This window comes from Pipistrellus kuhlii, unplaced genomic scaffold, assembly GCF_014108245.1.
Source record: "Pipistrellus kuhlii isolate mPipKuh1 unplaced genomic scaffold, mPipKuh1.p scaffold_m20_p_5, whole genome shotgun sequence".
In the NCBI taxonomy this organism is placed as follows: Eukaryota; Metazoa; Chordata; class Mammalia; order Chiroptera; family Vespertilionidae; genus Pipistrellus; species Pipistrellus kuhlii.
In genome coordinates this window covers 71,260,736-71,281,750 of record NW_023425551.1, presented here as the reverse complement: position 1 = coordinate 71,281,750, position 21,015 = coordinate 71,260,736, and the positions used below count along the sequence as shown (strand labels likewise).

The 21,015-nt window shown below is 41.1% G+C and overlaps 1 protein-coding gene across 3 annotated transcripts; it reads right to left on the bottom strand.

The window, feature by feature from the left end:
* Positions 1 to 3,767: 3,767 nt before the first annotated feature.
* On the bottom strand, positions 3,768 to 17,958 carry ENPP5 (ectonucleotide pyrophosphatase/phosphodiesterase family member 5). 3 transcript variants are annotated; one of them, XM_036415100.2, is made up of 4 exons: positions 17,762 to 17,958; positions 12,389 to 13,254; positions 8,420 to 8,596; positions 3,768 to 4,378 (listed from the first exon to the last, which is right to left on the bottom strand). In XM_036415100.2, the coding sequence occupies exons 2-4, from the start codon at positions 13,215 to 13,217 to the stop codon at positions 3,954 to 3,956; spliced, it is 1,431 nt and encodes a 476-aa protein (XP_036270993.1). In that variant the 5' UTR covers positions 13,218 to 13,254; positions 17,762 to 17,958; the 3' UTR covers positions 3,768 to 3,953. The 3 variants fall into 3 exon arrangements, with proteins under 3 accessions (XP_036270993.1, XP_045428870.1, XP_045428871.1); XM_045572914.1 differs by having other exon boundaries at positions 12,389 to 13,252; positions 17,759 to 17,957; XM_045572915.1 differs by lacking the exon at positions 17,762 to 17,958 and adding an exon at positions 17,273 to 17,293 and having other exon boundaries at positions 12,389 to 13,252.
* Positions 17,959 to 21,015: the final 3,057 nt, after the last annotated feature.

The following is a 21,015-nucleotide window of genomic DNA, read 5'->3' as shown; positions in this document are numbered from 1 at the left end:
AAAAAAAAAATAAGAATTAAAGAAGACAAAACAACAAACAAAAAACCCAGAAAGCTATATCAGGTTTATAGTTTGGAAGATTCAATATTGTAAAGATGGCAATTCTCAAATTTGTCATTGCATCTAAGCATTTCGAGCAGGGTTTTATTTTTTATGGAGTTGTATAAGCTGACTCAAAAATTTGTAGAAACATGAAGGGTCAAGACAATATTGAGTTAAAATAAAGTTAGAGGACTCACTCTCTGTGATGTCAAGAACTATCATAAAGTTATAACAAAACTAGGGTGTTGATACAAGGATAGACAAATAGATGAACAGAAGAGACGACCTTTGTTAAAATGAAGAATCCATATACATGTGAATGTATTAGACATCTTTTGTATATCACCTCAAATTTACTCAACTCACCCTTTACTCCAGTTTCATCTTGATTTAGACCAACTTCCCACAGATGCAACTTAACAATGCTTAGCCTCTTTCTTCAGGGCACAGGCACGATGGCATTGGGTGCCTACGAGATCACATTCGGCATTTGTGCATGAACTACTCAGATATACTGGAGTTATACCCATGAACTACTCAGCAAGTGGGATTGGAGGCCAATGGGTAAATGCTTTGCTTTCCTCCCCCATTCCCCACGCGGTCAATTCCGAGGTACATTTCCTACGGTTCCTCTGAAGACCTGTGGGATTGCGCACTCATACCAGTTCTCTAACTTACGCTTATATAGGCTTTGTCTTCATTTCTCCTTTACTCTCTGTCCCTCTCTCATTTCTTGGGATCACTTTACAAATAAATTGTCGACATAATAAGCCTTTGTCTCAGACTCTAATAATGGGAAAAAACTCAGGTTCAACAGTAGATTCATATAATATATTCAATAAAAAAATGTATACATATATTCACCAAATGACGGAAAAGAATGCTCATAGCAGCAGTACTCATAGTAATATCAAATAGGAAATGGTTCAAATATCCAAAAACAATATATAGTGTTGTATATTCATGTGATTTCATGTGAAACAATGAAAATAAACTACTGCTACACACAAAACATGGATGATTCTCATAAAATCTTGAGTGGAAAAAGCCAAACAAAAATGAATATATATTGGATGATTCCACTTAGGTAAAATTTATAAACAGGGGAAAGTATTCTATTGTGTTCCAACAGTGTTGCCTCAGGCAGAGGGAGAAAGGTAGATTGGGTCCCAAGAGGGTCTCTGTGGAGGGCTAGTCATTTTCCACCTTCTATTTCTTTTCTATAATGAAGTTACATTAATTTGTTCACTTACTAAAATTGGCAACATTTATTATTTACTTATATGTTTTGAGTTTTACTTCAATAAAAAGTTAAAGAGCAATACATATTACAAAGAAACAGAGCACGAACCTCAGACAAATAAAAACTTTCAATGTGTAAAAAAATTAAGTAAAAGAGCTAAGGCTTAGAAAATGAAGTATTTCAAATGGTATAACAAAAAGAAGAGTTGATGCCCATTTGGTGTGGCTCAGTGCTTGAGCATCGACTTATGAGCCAGAAGGTCACTGTTTGACCTTCGGTGTGGTCACATGCCAGGGTTGTGGGCTCAATCCCCAGTAGGGGGCATGCAGGAGGCATCCAATCAATGATTCTCTCTCATCATTGATGTTTCTATTTCTCTCCCTTCCTCTCTGAAATCGATAGAAATATATATATATATATAGGCTTTGTCTTCATTTATATATATATTTAATATATTTTATTGATTTTTCACAGAGAGGAAGAAAGAGGGACAGAGAGTTAGAAACATCAATGAGAGAGAATCATCGATCAGCTGCCCCTTGCACACCCCCCACTGGGGATGTGCCCGCAACCAAGGTACATGCCCCTGACCAGAATCGAACCCGGGACCCTTCAGTCCGCAGGCCGACGCTCTATCCACTGAGCCAAACCGGTCCCAGCGAAATATATATATATTTAAGAAACAGCTGATGAAGGATGTTGAGTAAAACTGGTGAGGTGAAGGCACTCCATCCCTCTGACCTGTTAAAGAATCTTATTTACAATTAGTTAACTAGTCTAAATTTCATTTCTACTAATTTTTGTTAACTGTTTATAAAGTATGACCATGAAGACATGCAGGTAAAACCAAAAACAAATAGTTATCAAAGATGATGATGACTAGATTTTTCACAGCAAACTAAAATTTTATTTTCCTTCAAGTAAACTCCTGCTGATATTTTACAGAACAATAAGTACCTGTAAATAAAAGAAACAATAATCAAATCTTCCACCAGAATTCTAGTAATTTCATCAAAGTTACAGAATTTACTTTCTTCTTACTACGAAGGTTAATGGCACTTTCTACAGTGAGTTTAATGATACTGATTCAATGTACAGACAGCCCTTGAGGAGTAATGCTTTTAAACATACCAATTTCTTTCAGTTGTTATATGGGCATCTCAGTAATGCAGGTAAGTTCATAGTAACAATGCAAAGTGAGCCATCCTGACCTGTCTTATTTCTTTTCTAAGATCTTTAATCTGTAGTTTAGACGTCTTGAGTTTGTTACCTACCATTTAACTTCTTAGCTTTTAAATCTATGGTACATTTCCACTGATTCTATTCTATCCCTTTAAGAGGTTCTATAATGAAATGAGAATTAGGTGCTAACATTTTTTATTGTCACTAAGAAATAATCCTCCCACCTCATTTTACAAAGCACTTAAATTCAATTGTATTTTTAACTCTGCTACTTTTGTTCTCTCCATCTAATGTATCCTTTTTTTCCTTCTGAAATACATTTCCCATTTTTCCTATTTAGCCATTTGGTGTATATTTACACAGGAAATCACAATATTTTCTAGGGCCCATACATTTTACCTAACAGAGTTTAGGCTAATTCTGCATCCTCAAATATTCACATCTAAAAGATGCTTGTGCTCTGTTACTATGGGTTACCAGGAATAAAACAAACATGGTTTTCTCTAATTTGATTTTAATGTAATTAATGATTTAGTTTCCAAACAAGCAAATAATTATAGAACAAGAGAAAACATTGCTGAGCTGATGCACATCTCTAATACTTGGACCAGTGCCGGACCAAAGGGAAGGGAATGGATATTCACAGTGTTCTAAAACATTAGAGTAAAATGACCAATCAGGGAATAGCAACAATGAATTTTATGACAAATAATATATTTAGTACTAATCTATCAGTAATTGATTTATTTTATTTATTTATTTATTTTTTTTGGAGGGGGAAATAAAACAAAAACCCAAGTCCTTTGGAAAGAAATAGGACAATGAATGTCCAGGTACATTCCGCTGATAGGAACGCAGTCTCTCCAAAATCCAATACACAAAGGTAGTCCCATTTAATTTTCAACAGTTTTCAATTTCTTCTTGCTTTCCAGCAAACTAAATTTAAGTACATTTCCACATTATTAGGGAGTGATCCGAAACTTCATTCAGTCTGAATGACAAGTATTCTGTGACACGGGTTAAAAAGTTGTCTTTTACAACCAAGTTATAAGACATAATTTTCAAAAAAAGTGCATTTCCCATAAAAGTACCCATCAGGACTGAAACTTAAAGTGCAACATATAAAGTACTTTAAACAGTGCAAAGTTGCTAAATATATACATTATATGTGCCAAGTCCAAATAAAGCAGGATCTTCTCTCTGCCTACGCCAGACAGGATAATGGAAACATACTTTTCCACATCTGGAATCCAATACACAAAGGTAGTCCCATTTAATTTTCAACAGTTTTCAATTTCTTTGCAAGTATGTGTATTTTGGTCCATCTGTGTGTGTGTGTGTGTGTGTGTGTGTGTGTGTGTGTGTGTATGTGTGAGAAAGACTGTGCCTGCATATGTATGTAACTGCTTATGTCTCAAGGTGGTTTCCTAGAATTTGAAACCTTTAAACACTGACATGATTGCTCAATCTCCACTTCTAAGTATCATCAGGCTTGTAATAACGGTTGAGCTATTTCACCCTGCATAGATGGTAAGGCAGGTATTTGACTGAGAATTAAATGTTTAAAGAAAATTATAAAAAATACAATAACTATAATGCTACCGAGAGTGACCCCTATGAAATAAGCATTTGACTCTTGCTCGCGTTCTCCTGGCTTGCCATGGCCACGGTGGGGTGGAGGGCTCTGTGTGTGAGCCATTCTCCTTGGAGTTGTGGAACTGAGCAGATCCTGGACGCGCCTGAGGGAGCCGTTGTGTGGCATGGCGGGGATGCTGAGGAGGTGGCAGAGCAGTGGGTACAGATCTGTGGAGCTCATAGCTTCTTTTGTGAAATTCTTTCTGAAGGCAGGACCGTGGGCTAAAAATATTGGATGCATTTCTGCTAGCGCATTGTCATAACCGTGGTTGCCTACTGTGAAGATAAAATGCATGAAAATGTTAGCCAACCAGCAGGCATTCAAATGGAAATAATTGTGGCACTGTCAAAGTCTGAGCAAGTAAATGCAAACTTTATCCAATTTGACTTTTAAAATAGTCTTGTACGAACAATTTTTGCTGTTGTCCACATCACTTTGGGAAATAAAAAGGCAGCTTTCTCAGGCCAGTACGACCTTGAGCAGCAGGGGTGACCTTGAGCAGCAGAGAATGAAGGGTAAAGAGCAAAACTGAGCCAAGTGAAGAGAAAGTGAAACTGATTTTTATTTATTTTTTGGTGGCAGGTAAACTACTTGTTAGGTACCTACTATGTTCTAATGATTGCTATAAAGGTCAAAGATAAAGGTGCTTTTAGACATGAAGATAATAAATTCACAATTACTAACAAAACAAGAAAAGCAAGAGATAGAGAAAAACACACCGCAAAAATCAAACCTCTAGTTACACTTTCAATCCACTGCAGAAAAACCAGTCAGGACTTGAGGGTAAATTTTTTACTTTCGAGTTCAGATCAGGATCTAACTTAGTACTGTGTGCCTAAGTATGGATACAAGTAAAGCCAAAATTTGAGTCTTCTGACTTACCAAGGGATACTGAACTCCAGGATGAAAACTTGCATAATAAAAGCTGCACTTTATGGTTTACTTTATTTTTGTGAATGGCATTTTTTATTTTATTTTGCAAATATAGTTTGCATTCAACACCTTTTTTGTATCAGTTTCGGGTGTGCAGCATAGTGGCTGGGCTTTCATTTAGATTACAAAGTGCTCCCTCCAGTAATTCCAGAGAGAGAGAGAGAGAGAGAGAGAGAGATACATCAACTGCCTTATGTGCCCCAGCTGAGACTAGGGATTGAACCTGCAACCCAGGCACATGCCCTTGATCAGGAACAGAACCCATGACCCTTTCTTTGGTGTGTGGGCTGATGCTCTAATCACTGAGCCACACCGGCCAGGGATAAAATCTGCATTTTAAAGGCACTTGTGCTTATTAGCATGGTATCAGGGTGCAAAGGAGAAGGAGCTGCTGTTGATAAGATGGCAACCTAAGAAAACTAACTGGCTTTATTTTAAAGGTGGTGAGGACAATGACTTGCAAATCAGTCTCTATACCTATATTACTATAAGGAAATATGTAAACAGGAACACAACATTTTTAAAAAAGAAATCTTAAATTAATTGTTCTGAAAGTCACAAACTGATCCCTTAGTCATCAGCTTAGAGCAATTCCAAATCCACCAAAAGAAGTCTTTCTAAATGCCATGGTTCTCTTGTGTTTACTCAAGTAAAAATAATGCTGGCTTTATGTAATCATCTGTAATCATTTGACAGGGCAAACTATGCTATTCTACTGAGCTGATAACATCAACATTGGGAAGTATGCCATTATAGAATTTGTGACTGATCAGATGATTGTTCTGTTTATTTCTGTAAGAAGTTGGGATCTAGACTCTCAGTCATGGAGACAAAGGTAATATTCTCATATCCCATTTATTAGAAAATCAGATTTGAAATGAAATCATTATGACTCACAAAATCTTTCCCTGTATAGGGGCTTTGTCTATAGTGGAAGCCTTACCATCAATGCTTGGTCCAGTAGGTAATATTTAATAATGGATGCTTAAGGGCAGTGGTTCTCCAACTTCAATGTAAACTGAGACTCCCAGGGACGACGTGTAAAAACACAGATTGCTGGGCTATGCCCTTACAGTTTCTAACTCAGCAGGTCTGGGTTGAGTCCAAAGTCTGCTTTTCTAACAAATTTGCAGGCAATGTGGATGCTGCGGGTACAGGGAACGCACTTTGAGGACCTCTGCTTTTGAACATATAGGCTTAATCTCTTGTAGAACTCCAGCTGAGAAGAACTGTAGTGGTCAATATTTAATTATTTTGTTGAGTAAATGGTCACAATTTATTATAAATAGGAACATTATTAAGGTCAAAAATAGGTGTGATCAATCTATTGTGTTAATTGTAGTTCACCAAACCATATTTCCAGAGAATTTTAAATTCATGTTAACTGCCAAATTTTGAGCAACCCTTCTAACATAAGCACTAACTGCACACTACAGAATATCTAAACATATAAAGGCCAAATAAATTATTTTTAAAGGCCTTCTTAAAATGATCCCTGTCATGTAATTAAATATTGGTTTACAGATCTTTATCTGTATGTAAAACCGGTTTTAAGAACCAGTTACCATGTACATGTACAAATTATAGAACGGCATTATGAATTATGTATACAAGTGCCATTGACAGGCAACTTCTTTTATTTTCATCAATAAAAATGACAGGAACCTATTTCTACCTAAAGGGCCATTTTTGTACATCTGTTATATATATATATAAAGGACCAATAACCCAAACAGCATCTCTAGATCGTTTGGCACAATGTGGATCCTTCAACATTCAAGTAACGGAGTAGAAACAAATCCCAGTGAACTGATAACTGATCAGGAGTGCATGCTAATATAGAGATCCAGCAGGAAGCCCATGCCAGGTAGTCCAGCAGAGGAGGTTTAAGATGGGGACCAATTATAAAAGTGTGAAGAGCTAAGAAGCAAATATGAGATGGTGAGGTTATCCAGTGTTAGGCAGAGGAACCTCCTCCAGGGCTCAGGGATGGAGGGACAGAGGAAGAGATAGTTTTACCAGAGCCCAAAAGTCAGGGCTACTAATTCAGAGCTGAGATCACAGAGATAGTTGGGAGCTGGGATCACAAAGGAAATGAACCCATTGTTAGAGATAAAGCCTGAGGCAGAGATTAGGGAACAAATACACTGGCTTCCAAACTCCTGTCAGGGTGTTCTATTGGACAAACCTAACCAGAAACCAGTTCGCAAAGGAACTGGGGGATTTTAATCTTTAGGGGTCAGTGACTGGTGATACAAAGCAGAGACAGAAAAGAGCAGGGAGCTTAAGAGCAAATTGCAAATGACAGACACCACGGAGATGAGTAAAATTCTGTGGATGGCTTTTCCATTTGGCTAGCTTGTTAAAGCAATATAAAAAGAGAAAATTTGACATTAAGGATGGCAGAAAGTGTCTTATTTTGCATATTTGAATTTAAATGGAACTTTCATTATATTCTGAATTTATTCAGTGGCAATAGCTCCAAAATTATATCATGAGGTATTAGGAAAACACATCTTGATATATTATTTTACATGACACATTGAATTCTTTTTAGAAATGTTTCCAATGTATAAAGCAAAGTTGGCCTACATTTGGTAGTATCAGAAAGAAGGAAAGAAAATACTAGAAAGCTGATAATTGTAAATAAAAAAAGTAGAGTTTAAATTCTTGGCCCAGGTAGCTCAGATGGTTAGAGCATAACCCCAATATGCCAGGGCTGCAAGAACAATCCCGGGTCAGGACACATACAAGAATCAACCCACGAATGCATAAATAAGTGGAACAACAAATTTCTCTCTTTCTTCCCCTTCCATTCTCCCTCTAAAATCAATTAAAAAATTCTAATCAAACTAGTATATAAAACAGAGAAAATATTTCAATTACATTTCAGTTAATGTTTTTCTCTGGAACATCATGTTTATTTGTTTATTTATTTATTTTTTAAATATATTTTATTGATTTTTGTACAGAGAGGAAGGAAGAGAGATAGAGAGTTAGAAACATCGATGAGAGTCATCAGTCAGCTGCCTCTTGCACACCCCCTACTGGGGATATGCCCGCAACCAAGGTACATGCCCTTGACCGGAATCGAACCCGGGACCTTTCAGTCCCCAAGCCGACGCTCTATCCATTGAGCCAAACCGGTCTCGGCTGGAACATCATGTTTATAATTAGCAGTAGAGGTCACTGTGAATATTTTTAGTCTGGCTTCAAGAGAATAAATGTTTCATTTTTAGGAGGTTACCACTTTTCAAAGCCCCAAGAGTTGGTCATATAACCAGCTAGTTATTCAACCAGCAAATAAAGTGATGTATTATCCATCACATCCACTTTAGCACACAGTGATGCAGAATGGGAAGAAACAATTGTAACATACTCACACATAAGGCCTTCCGACTTATTTTGTAAAATGTACCACCCTTCGTCAGCCACTGCTATAATTGGTTGAACCCGGTTGTTGTACTTGTAATGCCATCTTTCTGGAATCTCTTCTTTTTTGTAAACAGTCAGATTAGGATGAGCATGAGCTAGTGCCTCATAGACTTCATCAAATTTACCTTTAAGAGAAGGGAGAAGAAGAGACACTCAGAACAAAACACCCACTGCTACAATCAAACTACAATATCATGGCAATAGAGGTCATTCAAAGCACACACCCTACTGAGGTCACAAGCCAGCAAGCTGGCAAGACACTTTAGAATTCTCATCCCCTTTGAGGAATCTTGAGTGGGAAAGGGGGGTGGAGAGAATAGGGACTAATAAATTATCTTCTGTTCTAAGTAAATTATCCTTATACAATTAAGAGATTATGTAGAACCTGAAGTCTCTAATTTGAGATTTCTTAATAACTTAAACATCCACACAATGCGTGAAATACTGCAACACCCAAACTAAAACAAAGGGTTGCATTCTGCTCGTTATGAGTGCAGAGGTAGAGATTCTCTAAATGAGAAAATATGAGGAATGGAGGGTGAGGACTGGGCAGGACAAAGTGAAGGTGGGAAGCAGACTGCAAAGTAGACAAGTTCTTCAAAACCCTGGAGGTCTTGCAAAAATTCTTCACATGCAGTAAACTTGGGCACTGTCTGCACTCCTTTGTTTGTTATTCACATCCATTTGGTAGGGGTCCCTCTCTGCCTTCCACACCCGACAAGGCGACACCATACCGATTTTATAAGGAAAACTGAAGGACTGATGTGATTTTCTGAAACAAAAACAAACTTGCTATTCCATATTGAATTTGTTGACAAGTTTGTGTGCAGGCATGTATGCCTATTTTAACATTCACCATTCCCTATGATCCTCTGAATTCCCCTCTGAGGGATAAAATTTTCATTTGGGAGGTATACAGCTTTTCCAAATCTGTTCTCTCATTTGAGACCTACACAACCATAGGACCTGATAAAGAAGAAGCCAGAGGAGTTAGTTTGAGTCTTGCTCTGTCTTACATTGTGATCTGGGGACATAATACTTGGTGACAGGGCTGATATGAGGCTTGGAGGAGAGATTTCTAAATGTTCAAAGTCTTGTTATTGCTTGCCTTTCTTATAGTTAAGAAATATGAAATCTCAGGTTGACCAAAGCTTCCTCATTCCTACATTCCACTGCTTCCCTAGTAAGCAGGAACTAAGGAGCCATCCTACCTAATAAAAGAGTAATATGAAATTAACCATCACTCCACTACACCCACCAGCCATGCCCACCAGCCAATCAGAGCAAGTATGCAAATAAACTCAACCAAGATGGCTACAGCCACAGAGAGCAGGAAGGAGGCTTGGGTTTCCCAGGCAACAGAGGAACCCAAGCTTTCCTCCTGCCCTTGCCAGCCTAAGCCTCCACTCAAGACTACAAAGTTTCAATTATAGAAGGTAAACAAATCCAAACAGAAATGGCTGCCAGCCATGGAGTGAGCAGGGGGCTTGGCTCCGCTCCAGGCTACGAAGTTTCAATTGTAGAAGGTAAATAAAATCCAGATACCAGGGCTCCACTTGGGTGGCTGGGGGATGTGGCTGGCCTGCAAACCACTACAGGCCCCTCGCTCAGGCTGCCCCATGCCCCAAGGGAACCCCCACCCTCATCCAAACACCCTTCAGGGCAAACCAGCTGGCTCCCTCCCGTTCACCAGGCTTCTATCCTATCTAAAAAAGAGTAATATGCAGATTGACCATCACTCCAACACACAAGATGGCTGCCCCCATGTGGTCAAAGATCCTGCCCTCTAAGTGGACACAAGATAGCCACCACAAGATGGCCAGCAGGGGAGGGCAGTTGGGAGGCACCAGGCCTGCAAGGGAGGGCAGTTGGAAGTGATCAACCCTGCAGGGGAGGGAAGTTAGGGGTGACCAGGCCAGAAGAGGAGGGAAACTGAGGGCAAACAGGTTGGCAGGGGAGCAGTTAGACATCAATCAGGCTGGCATGGGAGTGGTTAGGGAGTGATTAGGCTGGCAGGCAAAAGCAGTTAGGGGCAATCAGGAAGACAGGCAAGTGAGCAGTTGGGAGCCAGCAGTCCTGGATTGTGAGAGGGATGTCCGACTGCCCATTTAGGCCCGATTCCGGTGCATCCCAGTGGATCCCAGACTGGAGAGGGTACAGGCTGGGGTAAGGAACACCCCCCCCCCCCCATAGGCCCGGTGCAGGAAATTGGTGCACGGAGGAGGAGGGGTGTCCCTCAGCCCAGCCTGCACCCTCTCCAATCTGGGATCCCTTTCACAATCCAGGACTGCTGGCTCCCAATCGCTCATCTGCCTGCCTGCCTGCCTGCCTGCCTGCCTGCCTGATTGCCCCTAACCACTTCTGCTTGCCAACCTGGTCACCCCCTAACCACTCCCCTGCCAGCCTGATCGATGACGAATTCCTCCCCTCCTGGCCCAATTGCCCCTAACTGTCCTCCCCTGTTGGCCTGGTCACCCCTAATTGCCTTCCCCTACTGGCCTGGCTGCCCCAACTGCCCTCCCCTGCAGGCCTGGTTCTCCCCACTCCCCTCCTCTGCTGGCCTGGTAACCCCCAACTGCCCTCCCCTGCAGGCCTGCTGCCCTCCAACTGCCCTCCCCTGCAGGTCTGGTAACCCCCAACTATCCTCCCCTGCAGGCTTGGTCACCCCCTAACTGCCCTCCCCTGCTGGCCATCTTATGGGGGCAGTTATGAAGTGTTGGAGTGATGGTCACATGGGGGCAGCCATCTTGTGTGTTGGAGTGATGGTCAATTTGCATATAATCTTATTATTATATTATATAGGATAGATAGAGAGGAAGAGAGAAGGGGAGAGGGGGGGTAGAAAGGGAGAGAGAGGCTTTTAGGGCTTCTATGAAATTTCTATCTTCCCATTGCAACTTCTCTGAGAAGGGGGCTGAAGCTTTCATCATATTAAATGATTCCAAAATGGTTAAAGACAGCATCAATTGCAATATTCTAGGGAAAAAGTGAAAAATTAGACTTCAAGAGATACCGCTAGTTGGTTTAGGGAGATAAAATATTCTGTTAGCAACCTACAGCTGTCAGAGGGTTGGGTGGCTGGGGGGCTGGGTGAGAAGAGCGAAGCAAATTAAAAAACAACTCATAAATACAGAAAACCGTATGGTGATTACCAGAGGAAATGGAGGTGAGGGGAACAATAGAAGAGGGTAAAGGGGAGATAAATGATGATGAAAGGAGACTTGACTTGGGTGGTGACCACTGATACACAGATGATGTATTATATTGACATATGAAACCTATATAATTGTATTAACCAATGTCACACCAATAAATTCAATAAAAATTTTAAAGATTCTATTAGCATATTTTCCAGGAAGTAGCTAGGCCTCCAGGTAAGCACCTGCAGACTCCACTAAAGGACTCGAGGAAAGAACCAGCTCAAACAGGTTAAGGCATCTATTATGAACTTAAGGCAACTAAGCTCATTATAATAGTGAAATTCCCACTTCTGAGAGGGCCCTGGATATCATTTTCTGAACATGGGATGCATGAAGAGGCATGACCTACTACTGCGCCCACACCTACCCTACACCCACCCTTACAGACTATGACAAAAATTTCCATCATGAATATTCAATGAAGTGACTGGATAACAGCAGAGGCTCCCCAGTTTGGGGAGTCATGGCTTTGGAAATTGTTCCCTGTGGGCTACTTATTTGGGGTCAAATAAATTGGGCTTTGTGAGGCAAGTTCAGTTCAATAACAACAACAACAAAAAAGAGATTTTGTGGTTTTTTTTCCAGAATCTAAGGAGTGAATTCCAGAGTATTACCATGACTCAGGCAAACATACTTTAAAGGCACAGAAGCAAAAATTCCCCACTCCATGGCCCTGGGTTTATGCAGACTGGGCCTCAGACCAATAGTCAGACTCACCTTCTTTAGGCAGGATGGCTGCTACTGGAGACCCGTCAATCAGCAGGTAGAGGTCTCTATCCAGATACTGGTCGAGTTCTATCACCCTCTCCTCAGAACACTGGGTCATCCCGTGATCACTTGTGATAATCAGGTTAAGAGTGTCCCACAAGTTTGCCTTTTTCAGCATCTGCATAAGGTATCCTAACTTGTTGTCAATATCTGAGATGACAGGCCCCATGAGGGGACTGTCAGGTCCCAAATGGTGGCCCATGTCGTCGGGGTCTTCCCAATAGAGAAGGCCAAGATTGATGGGCTCTTTGGATGTAAACCATTCGATAATTTTGGCAACTCTTTCTTCAAACGAAACGGACGCGTTGTAAGGCATGTAGTGAGCAGGAAAGCTCTCATGGATTTTTACATCCGTGCCGGGCCACATGGCTGCACCACTGGCATGTCCAGCCCTCTGATTTGTGATCCATATCGGTGTTGCTTCTTCCCAAAACTCAGAGTCATAAATATTCATGTTATCCAAGGAGAAAGATTTGTTCAGCATAGGATCAAACATGTCATTTGCAACAACCCCATGATTCTCTGCAAAGAGGCCAGTTACCAAGGTATAATGGTTAGGGTAGGTCTTTGTAATAAAAATATTAGTAACTTGCTTCACACGAACACCATGTTTCATAACATGATGAAAATGAGGCGTTGGAACTCTATATAAGTAATCCCAACGGAATCCATCAAATGAAACTAGTAGGACCTTTTGCTGATCTGGTTGGAGAGAAAATGTAATTGAAAGTGGTAATGCAGCAAGTACGAAGGCTGCGCAGAGGAGTTTTGAAGTCATTTTCAAAGTACTTGATCAGTTCAGCATAAGATAATCTGTATAAGAAAAGAACACATAGAAGCTAATTTAGTTTTATATTCTTTACTCAAAACTGAGAGTGGCTGAAACTGGTTTGGCTCCGTGGATAGAGCATAGGCCTGCGGACTGAAAGGTCCCAGGTTCGATTCCAGTCAAGGGCATGTACCTTGGTTGTGGGCACATCCCCAGTAGGGGTGTGCAAGAGGCAGCTGACCGATGATTCTCTCTCATCGATGTTTCTCTCTATTCTTCTCTCTTCCTCTCTGTAAAAAATCAATAAAATATATTTTAAAAAAACAAACAAAAGAAACTGAGAGTGATGGTGCTGAGTAGTCCCAGTTATAAGTCGCAGCCTGCAAGGATTACGTTACAGAACTCCATCTTAAACAAGAGACCTGAGTAATAAAGTTTAGCTGCATTAGAAACTGTTCTACTTTCCAATAATTTATCAAGAATCAAAACATTCCTCAAAGGAATTATTTAAATTGGTTCCCTAACATCACTTAAAAATATGACATACTTTACATATAACTTTTCAGAAACAGTTTCAGGTTGACTCAAACTTCTCACAGTCAAATACCTATAACATATTTATCATTATTAGACCTATTATAGGAACCTAGAAACAAGAAAGTACTGTTGGCAAACCCCAATAATAATGCATTAAAATATACACTAAGTGGCCAGATTGTTATGATCTCTGAATGCATAATAACCTGGCCACTCAGTATATATATTAGAGGTCCAGTGCATGAATTTGTGCATGGATGGGGTCCGGCCAGCCTGGGGGAGGGGACATGGGCAGCTGGCCAGCCTGCCTATGGGTAAAACTCCTACTCAAGGGGACAATTTGCATATTAACCTTTTATTATATACGATATACACTGAGTGGCCAGATTACTATGCATTCAGAGATCATAAGATCTGGCCACTCCATTCACTGGTGTGTGTGTGTGTGTGTGTGTGTGTGTGTATGTGTATTTTATTAATGTGTGTGTGTTTCCTTCACACCAAAGCCAAAGCCTGCCCTGGCAGGGTAGTTCAGTTGGTTAGCATGTCATCTCAATATGCCAAGGTTGCAAGTTTGATCCCTGATCAGGACACAGACAAGAATCAACCAATGAATGCATAAATAAGTAGATCAATAAATCAATGTTTCTTTCTTTCTCTCTTCCCCCCTAAAATCAGTAAGTATATAAAAATTTTTACAAATCCAAACCCTTATGTTTGGTTCATCATGGTTAGAGATGTTACAAGAGAGACAAGAAAATACATTAATTTGGTTTCTTGAAGACAGACATAAAATTTGTGATATTCAAATATATTTGTGAAATGTAATCCATCTTCATTTATTAATAATCAAATTATAGTCTTATTTAAACAATAGATTCTAAACTAAATATAAACAGAAACATATTTTAGTAGGTATTTCCATATTTATTTTTTTCCCCCCCAATCACCATTTATCCCTATACCTATTCCACCTTCACCTGCCCCTTTTCTCCCCGCAATCACCATATTGTGCATGAGTTCTTTTTTTCTCAATTCCTCCACTAACACCCCAAATCCCTCCCCACTTACACCCCCACCCCCTCACACACACATACCAGAGCTGTCTGCATGCTCTTTATCTATGACTTGTCTTTATGTTGCTTGTTAGTCCGGTTTGTTAATTAAATTCCACATATGAGTGAAATTATATGGTATTTGTCTTTCTCTGACTGGCTTATTTCACTTAGCATAACCTTCTCCAGGTCTATCCATGCTATCACAAAGGGTAAATTTTTTTTTCCTTTTTACTAAATAATATCATTCAATTGCTTTAGTGCACTACAGCTATTTTATCCACTCATCTACTGAGGGAAACTTGGGCTGCTTCAAAATCTTGATTATCATATATAACACTGCAATGAACATAGAAGTGCATATATTCTTTCATATTTGTGTTTCAGATTTCTTTGATAAATTCCCAAAAGGGGAATTGATGGGTCATAAGGCAGTTCTATTTTTCATTTTTTAAACAATATATTTTTATTGATTTAAGACAGAAAGGGAGAGGGAGATAGATAGAAACATCTGTGATGAGAGAGAATCATTGTTTAGCTGCCTCCTGCACACCACTCCGCCCCCAACCAGGAATCTCAAAACCCAGGCATGTGCCCTGACCCGAAGGCAAACCGTGACTTCCTGGTTCATAGGTAGACACTCAACCACTGAGCTACACCAGTGGGGCCATTTTTCATTTTTTGAGGTAACTCCATGCTGCTTTCTACAGTGGATGCAGCAATCTGCATTCCACCAACAGTGCACAATACTTGTACATACTTGACAACACTTGTTTGATTTACTGATGAAGCCATACTGACAGGTATGACATATCTCATTGTGGTTTTAATTTGCATTTCTCTGATGATTAGTGATGTTGAGCATCTATTCATAAGTCTATTGGAGAAGTGTCTATTCAGATGCTGACCTTCCTAATGCCAAAATTTGTTAACATTTAATCTCATAACTGATAAGATTAAATAGTCTCTTTGGACCAAGGTTGTTGGTGTGTTGTTCTTTTAAACTGCATGTTATTTCTAAAAATCTTCCTTTTCCCCCTTCCAGCCCGGCCCGCCCCCACCCCAGACCCCCCCCACCCCATTGTCTGTGTCCAAGGGCCATGCACATATGCATACATGTTCTGGATTATTTCCCACCCGCTCCCCTTTCCCCTCAAGATTCCACACTCTGTTCCATGCTTCCATGTCTCTGGATCTACTCAGTTCATCAGTTTGTTACTTAGATTCCACATATGAGTGAGATCATGTGATACTTGTCTTTCTCTGACTCACTTATTTCACTTAGCATGATACTCTCCAGGTCCCTCCATGATGTCTCAAAGGGTAAGAGAATCTTTTTTACTGCTGCATCGTATTCCATGGTATAAATATGCCACAGCTTTTTTTTTTTTTTTTTTTTATCCACTCATCTACTGATGGGCATTAGGGCTGTTTGCAGAGCTTAGCTATTGTAAATTGTGCTTCTATGAACATAGGAATGCAAACATTCTGTCTGATTGGTGTTTCGGGTTTCTTAGGACATATTCCTAGAAGTGGGACCACTGGGTCAAATAACACTCCCATATTTAGTTTTCTGAGGAAACTCCATACTGTTCTCCATAATGGCCGCACCAGTCTGCATTCCCACCAGCAGTGTCCTAGGGTTCCCTTTTCTCCACATCCTCGCCAGCTAAAACGCTTTTATTCAAGAAAGCTAATAAGAGGCAATGTAGTTAAGTAAGTAATACATATGTAAATTTTGTTGGTTTTCATTGGGCTTGCAAATTAAGCAAGGATTTTTTGTTCTCCCCTTTTCCTATCCATTCTTGCATGAAGGTTTTGTAAGCCCACCAAAAATTGGATCTAACCATACTTTGGGCCACGAAGTCTCTTGAATTCAGCTTTGACATCTTCCTAATTTGAATTACTGAATACATGTTTAAACCTCAAAAAAACGAACCTGTCTTGCCTTGCTATATAAAAACTTCTTGGCATACTTGCTTTCTTTTTAGATGCAATCATTCTATTTTGTTTGCTTTGTAAACATGTTTTTACCATACAGATAACTAAATTAGTTAAACTGAAATTGTCTGAGGCATAGGGCTCCAGACAATGATTCAAAATTAAAATTTAAAACTATTTTTCAAATGGCAATAATGTTTCCTCTTCTAGAAGGGGCAGTAAAAATCAGGTCCAATAAGAAACTGCAAATATATTTACTAACATATGTAGATGAGGGTGCTGGTTCCTTCCTCTTGCTCCCTTTTCCATCGCCGTCCTAACACAAGGAAGGCTAATATAATATAAACCAAATATAATTTAAACCTAAAAAAAACCAACTGCGAGGAAACACCCGATTTTCCTCTAAGTAAATTCATTCAGGAACCGTGGCAAGCAGGAAAGAACTGCTTTCTCGGGACAAAGGAAAACACACAAAGGCTAAGTGTTGTCTAAAGCACAGGAATGTTTGAAAAGCAGAACCGACATTCTCACCTCCATGACGCAGAGCAATCAGAGAGATGGGGGTGGGATGAGCGACATCTCAGATTTTTTTCTTTTTTCATGCATAAAATGCTGCACAGGCCGGCGGAACCCCTAGCTTTGGGTCCAAATTCCCTGGGCCGCTTTCTGATTTCTCTCCCCCCCCCCCCCGCCCCACCCTCCCCCTACAGATAGCCTTGGGAATCTGGAGGGTAGGGGCGCCAAGAAACAAGAAGTGGGGCAGTGGAGGAGGAGCAGGTGAATCGACATTAAGAAGAGTGGATGCCCAAACCGATTTGGCTCAGTAGATAGAGCATGGGCCTGCGGACTGAAAGGTCCCGGGTTCGATTCCGGTCAAAGGGCATGTACCATGGTTGCGATAGGGGGTGCGCAGGAGGCAGCTGATCGATGTTTCTAGCTCTCTATCCCTCTCTCCTAAAAAAAATAAAATATATTAAAAAAGAAAAGAACAGGGTGATGCCCACCCTGGACTCTTACCTTTCGCAGCGATCCTGTCCGTCCGCATCGGTTTGGGGAAACGGGAGGCAGGATCTGAACGGGGCTCCCTTTCCTCAGATTCGGGGCGACAGCGGGGAGGGTGGCGGGAGCCTGAAGGACCCCTTGAACCTGCAACCGCTCACCACACACTTCAGCGCGGAGCACCTGACCAGCACCGCATCCCCGCCGCCGGCTCCGCCCCTGGGCTCTCATTGGCTCCGGGAGAGCTACCCTGTTGACGGGCTCCTGGGAGTGGCTGGAGCCGCTGTCAATCAGCGGGAGCGGGCGGTGCTGCCGGGGTTGGGTGGGCGGAGGGGCAAGAACAGAGCGGACGAGAGCTGAGAGCCAGAGCTGGCCCCGCTGGGAGGTCGGAGGGGCGGGGAGGGGACCCCTGCTTAGCTAGCGTGCCTTTTCTGTACTCAGTGGATTGTGTGCTCTAACACTCACTATTTTTGTTAAAAGCGACTTTTATTTTCTTATCTGTTCTCTTAAGTTTTTTGTTTGTTTGTTTTGTTTTGGTGTTTTGTTTTGTTTTTCTTGATTTTTTTTTTCTCTTGTCACAAATTGGTCGGTGCCGCCATACCTCGGGCTTTGTTCTGAGAACACCTCAGGACGTTGTTAGGACTTTAATTTTTTTTTTAATTTTTATTAGTTGGTGTTGGTAGCTGCTTTACTTCTCATATCTTTCATTTAAAACCTAGCATTTACTTCAGCCAATTCTTCAGCCCCAATGTTTGCTGTCCAGGTTTTTGCCATATGAGGTCTCTGGATCTGCAGTAGCGGGGCGCCTGAGAATGAATGGATTGAATCAGGTTCAGGACTAGGCTAGTCTGCACAGGGAGTGGGGGCAACAGCTACTCTGAGAGTTGACCTGGGCTCCCGGCTCTGTTTCCAAATGACTGAGAAAGCTCTGACCTCCAGGACCTATTTCACTTTCGGAAGTCTTCATTGGCACTTGCTTCTTCTGTACCTTTACTGTAGTGAATTAATTTTCCAAGTTTGTTGGTAATCCATGGTGTTTTTAGGCCGGCGGGGGTGCGGTGGGCATGCGCACAATTCGCCAGTTTGATGCCAATTATAATCACCATAGATTGTAGCAGTGATCTGAAGCTGCCCCGAAAGGATTTGCACACCTATACAACTCCTGGGCCTGATTCTGCCCCTGCAATGGCCAGTAAGACCTTAAAGAATGTCACAACTTATCATTTCAACATCTTACATTTAGCCCATGTGTCACAACTTACATTTAGCCCATAAAACAGAGAGTAAAACCAGTGGCTTTGGCTGCTCTGTCTGGCTGTTGTTCGTGCTCCCTGTCTGGTAAACTGGAGCTGTAAAATGCATAGTCATTCCTGTTGATACTGAGTTAAATGGGACAAACATTTTGGTCACAGTTTTTTCCCCTTTCTATTTCTTACAGAGGGGAGAGTAGCGGTAGGGGGTGCGCTCCCTTCTGGTTGTGTTGTAACGAACAAAAAAAAACCATTGAAACCTGTAAAGAATTCTAGTGAGTTTATTTGAGCCAAACTGTCCACAGATATCATGCCAGGAAACAGATAATGCTCCAAAGAATGGCAGGTTACATTTCTATTTATACATTGCAATCAAAGGAGGGACGTAGGTGGGTTACATGAAGTTCATTGGTGACGGATTAAGGAGGTGGGATAAAGCAAAGCGGTGGGAAAGCCCTGGGATTGGATAACAAGTAGAATGATGGACACATACTTAGGTGGGTACAGGAACAATTAACATGCTAATGAAGGAATTTGAGGCATCTGCCCTGGCACCCACACATTTGGTTGTGCCCCAGAGGCTCCAAAAAAAAAAAGGGGGGGGGGAGTTTACAAGTTACCCAGACATCTCACAGATATGTTATCTTAGAGGCAAAAAGGCAAATGGGCTCAGGAAAGATCTAAGTTGATCTTTGTTGTCTTTGTCAGGGAAAATATCGGCCTAGGACATGACTATCCACTATAACCTGCTTGTAGTTAAATATTTAACTTTCAGGCCATCTTTTGTGGTTATTTTAGGTCTATGAGTTTACAAGACTGCCACGCAGGCCTCCCCTGAGCTTGTCAGGTTGGCATGTGGCTCCTTTTGTCCACAATACCATCTCACGGGGCATCGGGGCACTCTGTGGGACCTCTTATTTGTAACCACTGGAGTTTATAGTTTAACACATGTGGGATGGGGACTGAAAGGGAGGCTGGTTTCTTTGTTTATGTGGACACAGTGAAGGTGAAGTTGTACAAGTTGTTCCAAGTCTCCAAAGCCCTGTCCTTTGAAATCACCCAAGCTTGAACCCGGTGGTTCAGTATTATAAGTCCTTCACCCCCCAAAATAGGTCAACCCTATGTTCCCCCCAAACTTTCAAAGAATAGCTTATGCTGATTAGAGAACAGAAGCAAGGAAACTGGCCTTTTACAAGGGCCGCTGAACATGGTTGGCCTCTGTTCAGATGACACTCTGCCCTGCTTTGCAAAGCTTTTATGGAGGGCCGTGTTCTCCAGCCACCCCTGTGAAATAGGATGGTGCAACTGTTAACCACAGCAGCGAACTCAGAAAATGACTCCTCCAGGGGGTCAGTGAGTGCCAGGCACCCTTTCCAGATCTCCATAGAATGATATTTAGTGCTCAACTGGTAAGCTTGTTATATAACTCAGGTCCCTAATGGAGAAAAAAAAAATCTGGCTTAAAAAGTATGGCTAAAGGAATGATTGTAAAAAACATGCTTACTCTGTACCAGCCCTTCTGCCCCCTCACCCTCCCCCCGCCCTCCGTTGCCCCTTTTTCTGTCCAATTGCAATAACTATTGAGCAAATCACAGTAGCATAAATTGATGTTGACTATAGCTCTTCCTTTATTTTATATTATTGAATTAATATAATCATCACCGAACTGGTAATATTTTTCTGAGTAATGGAGTGAGAGAAGAATCAATTTCTTTCATGGGTTTTGGGGTAGGCATGGGGTTCCCTCTGCCTGCCAAAGGCAGTCTAATAGGGATTGGAGGATTGGATTCTCCCGTAAAAGCTGGAAGAGGTTTATGCTAAAACTGACATATGATCTGTTCATTATGAACTAGCCAAGAATGGCTCTGCCACAGAAGTTTGGTTTTCAAAACTAGTCTATACCCCATGGTAGGGAAAATGAACAAATGATTTTACAATGTATTTATTTTTATTTTTTAAAATATATTTATTAATTTTAGAGAGGAAGAGAGAGGGATAGAGAGTTAGAAACATCAATGATGAGAG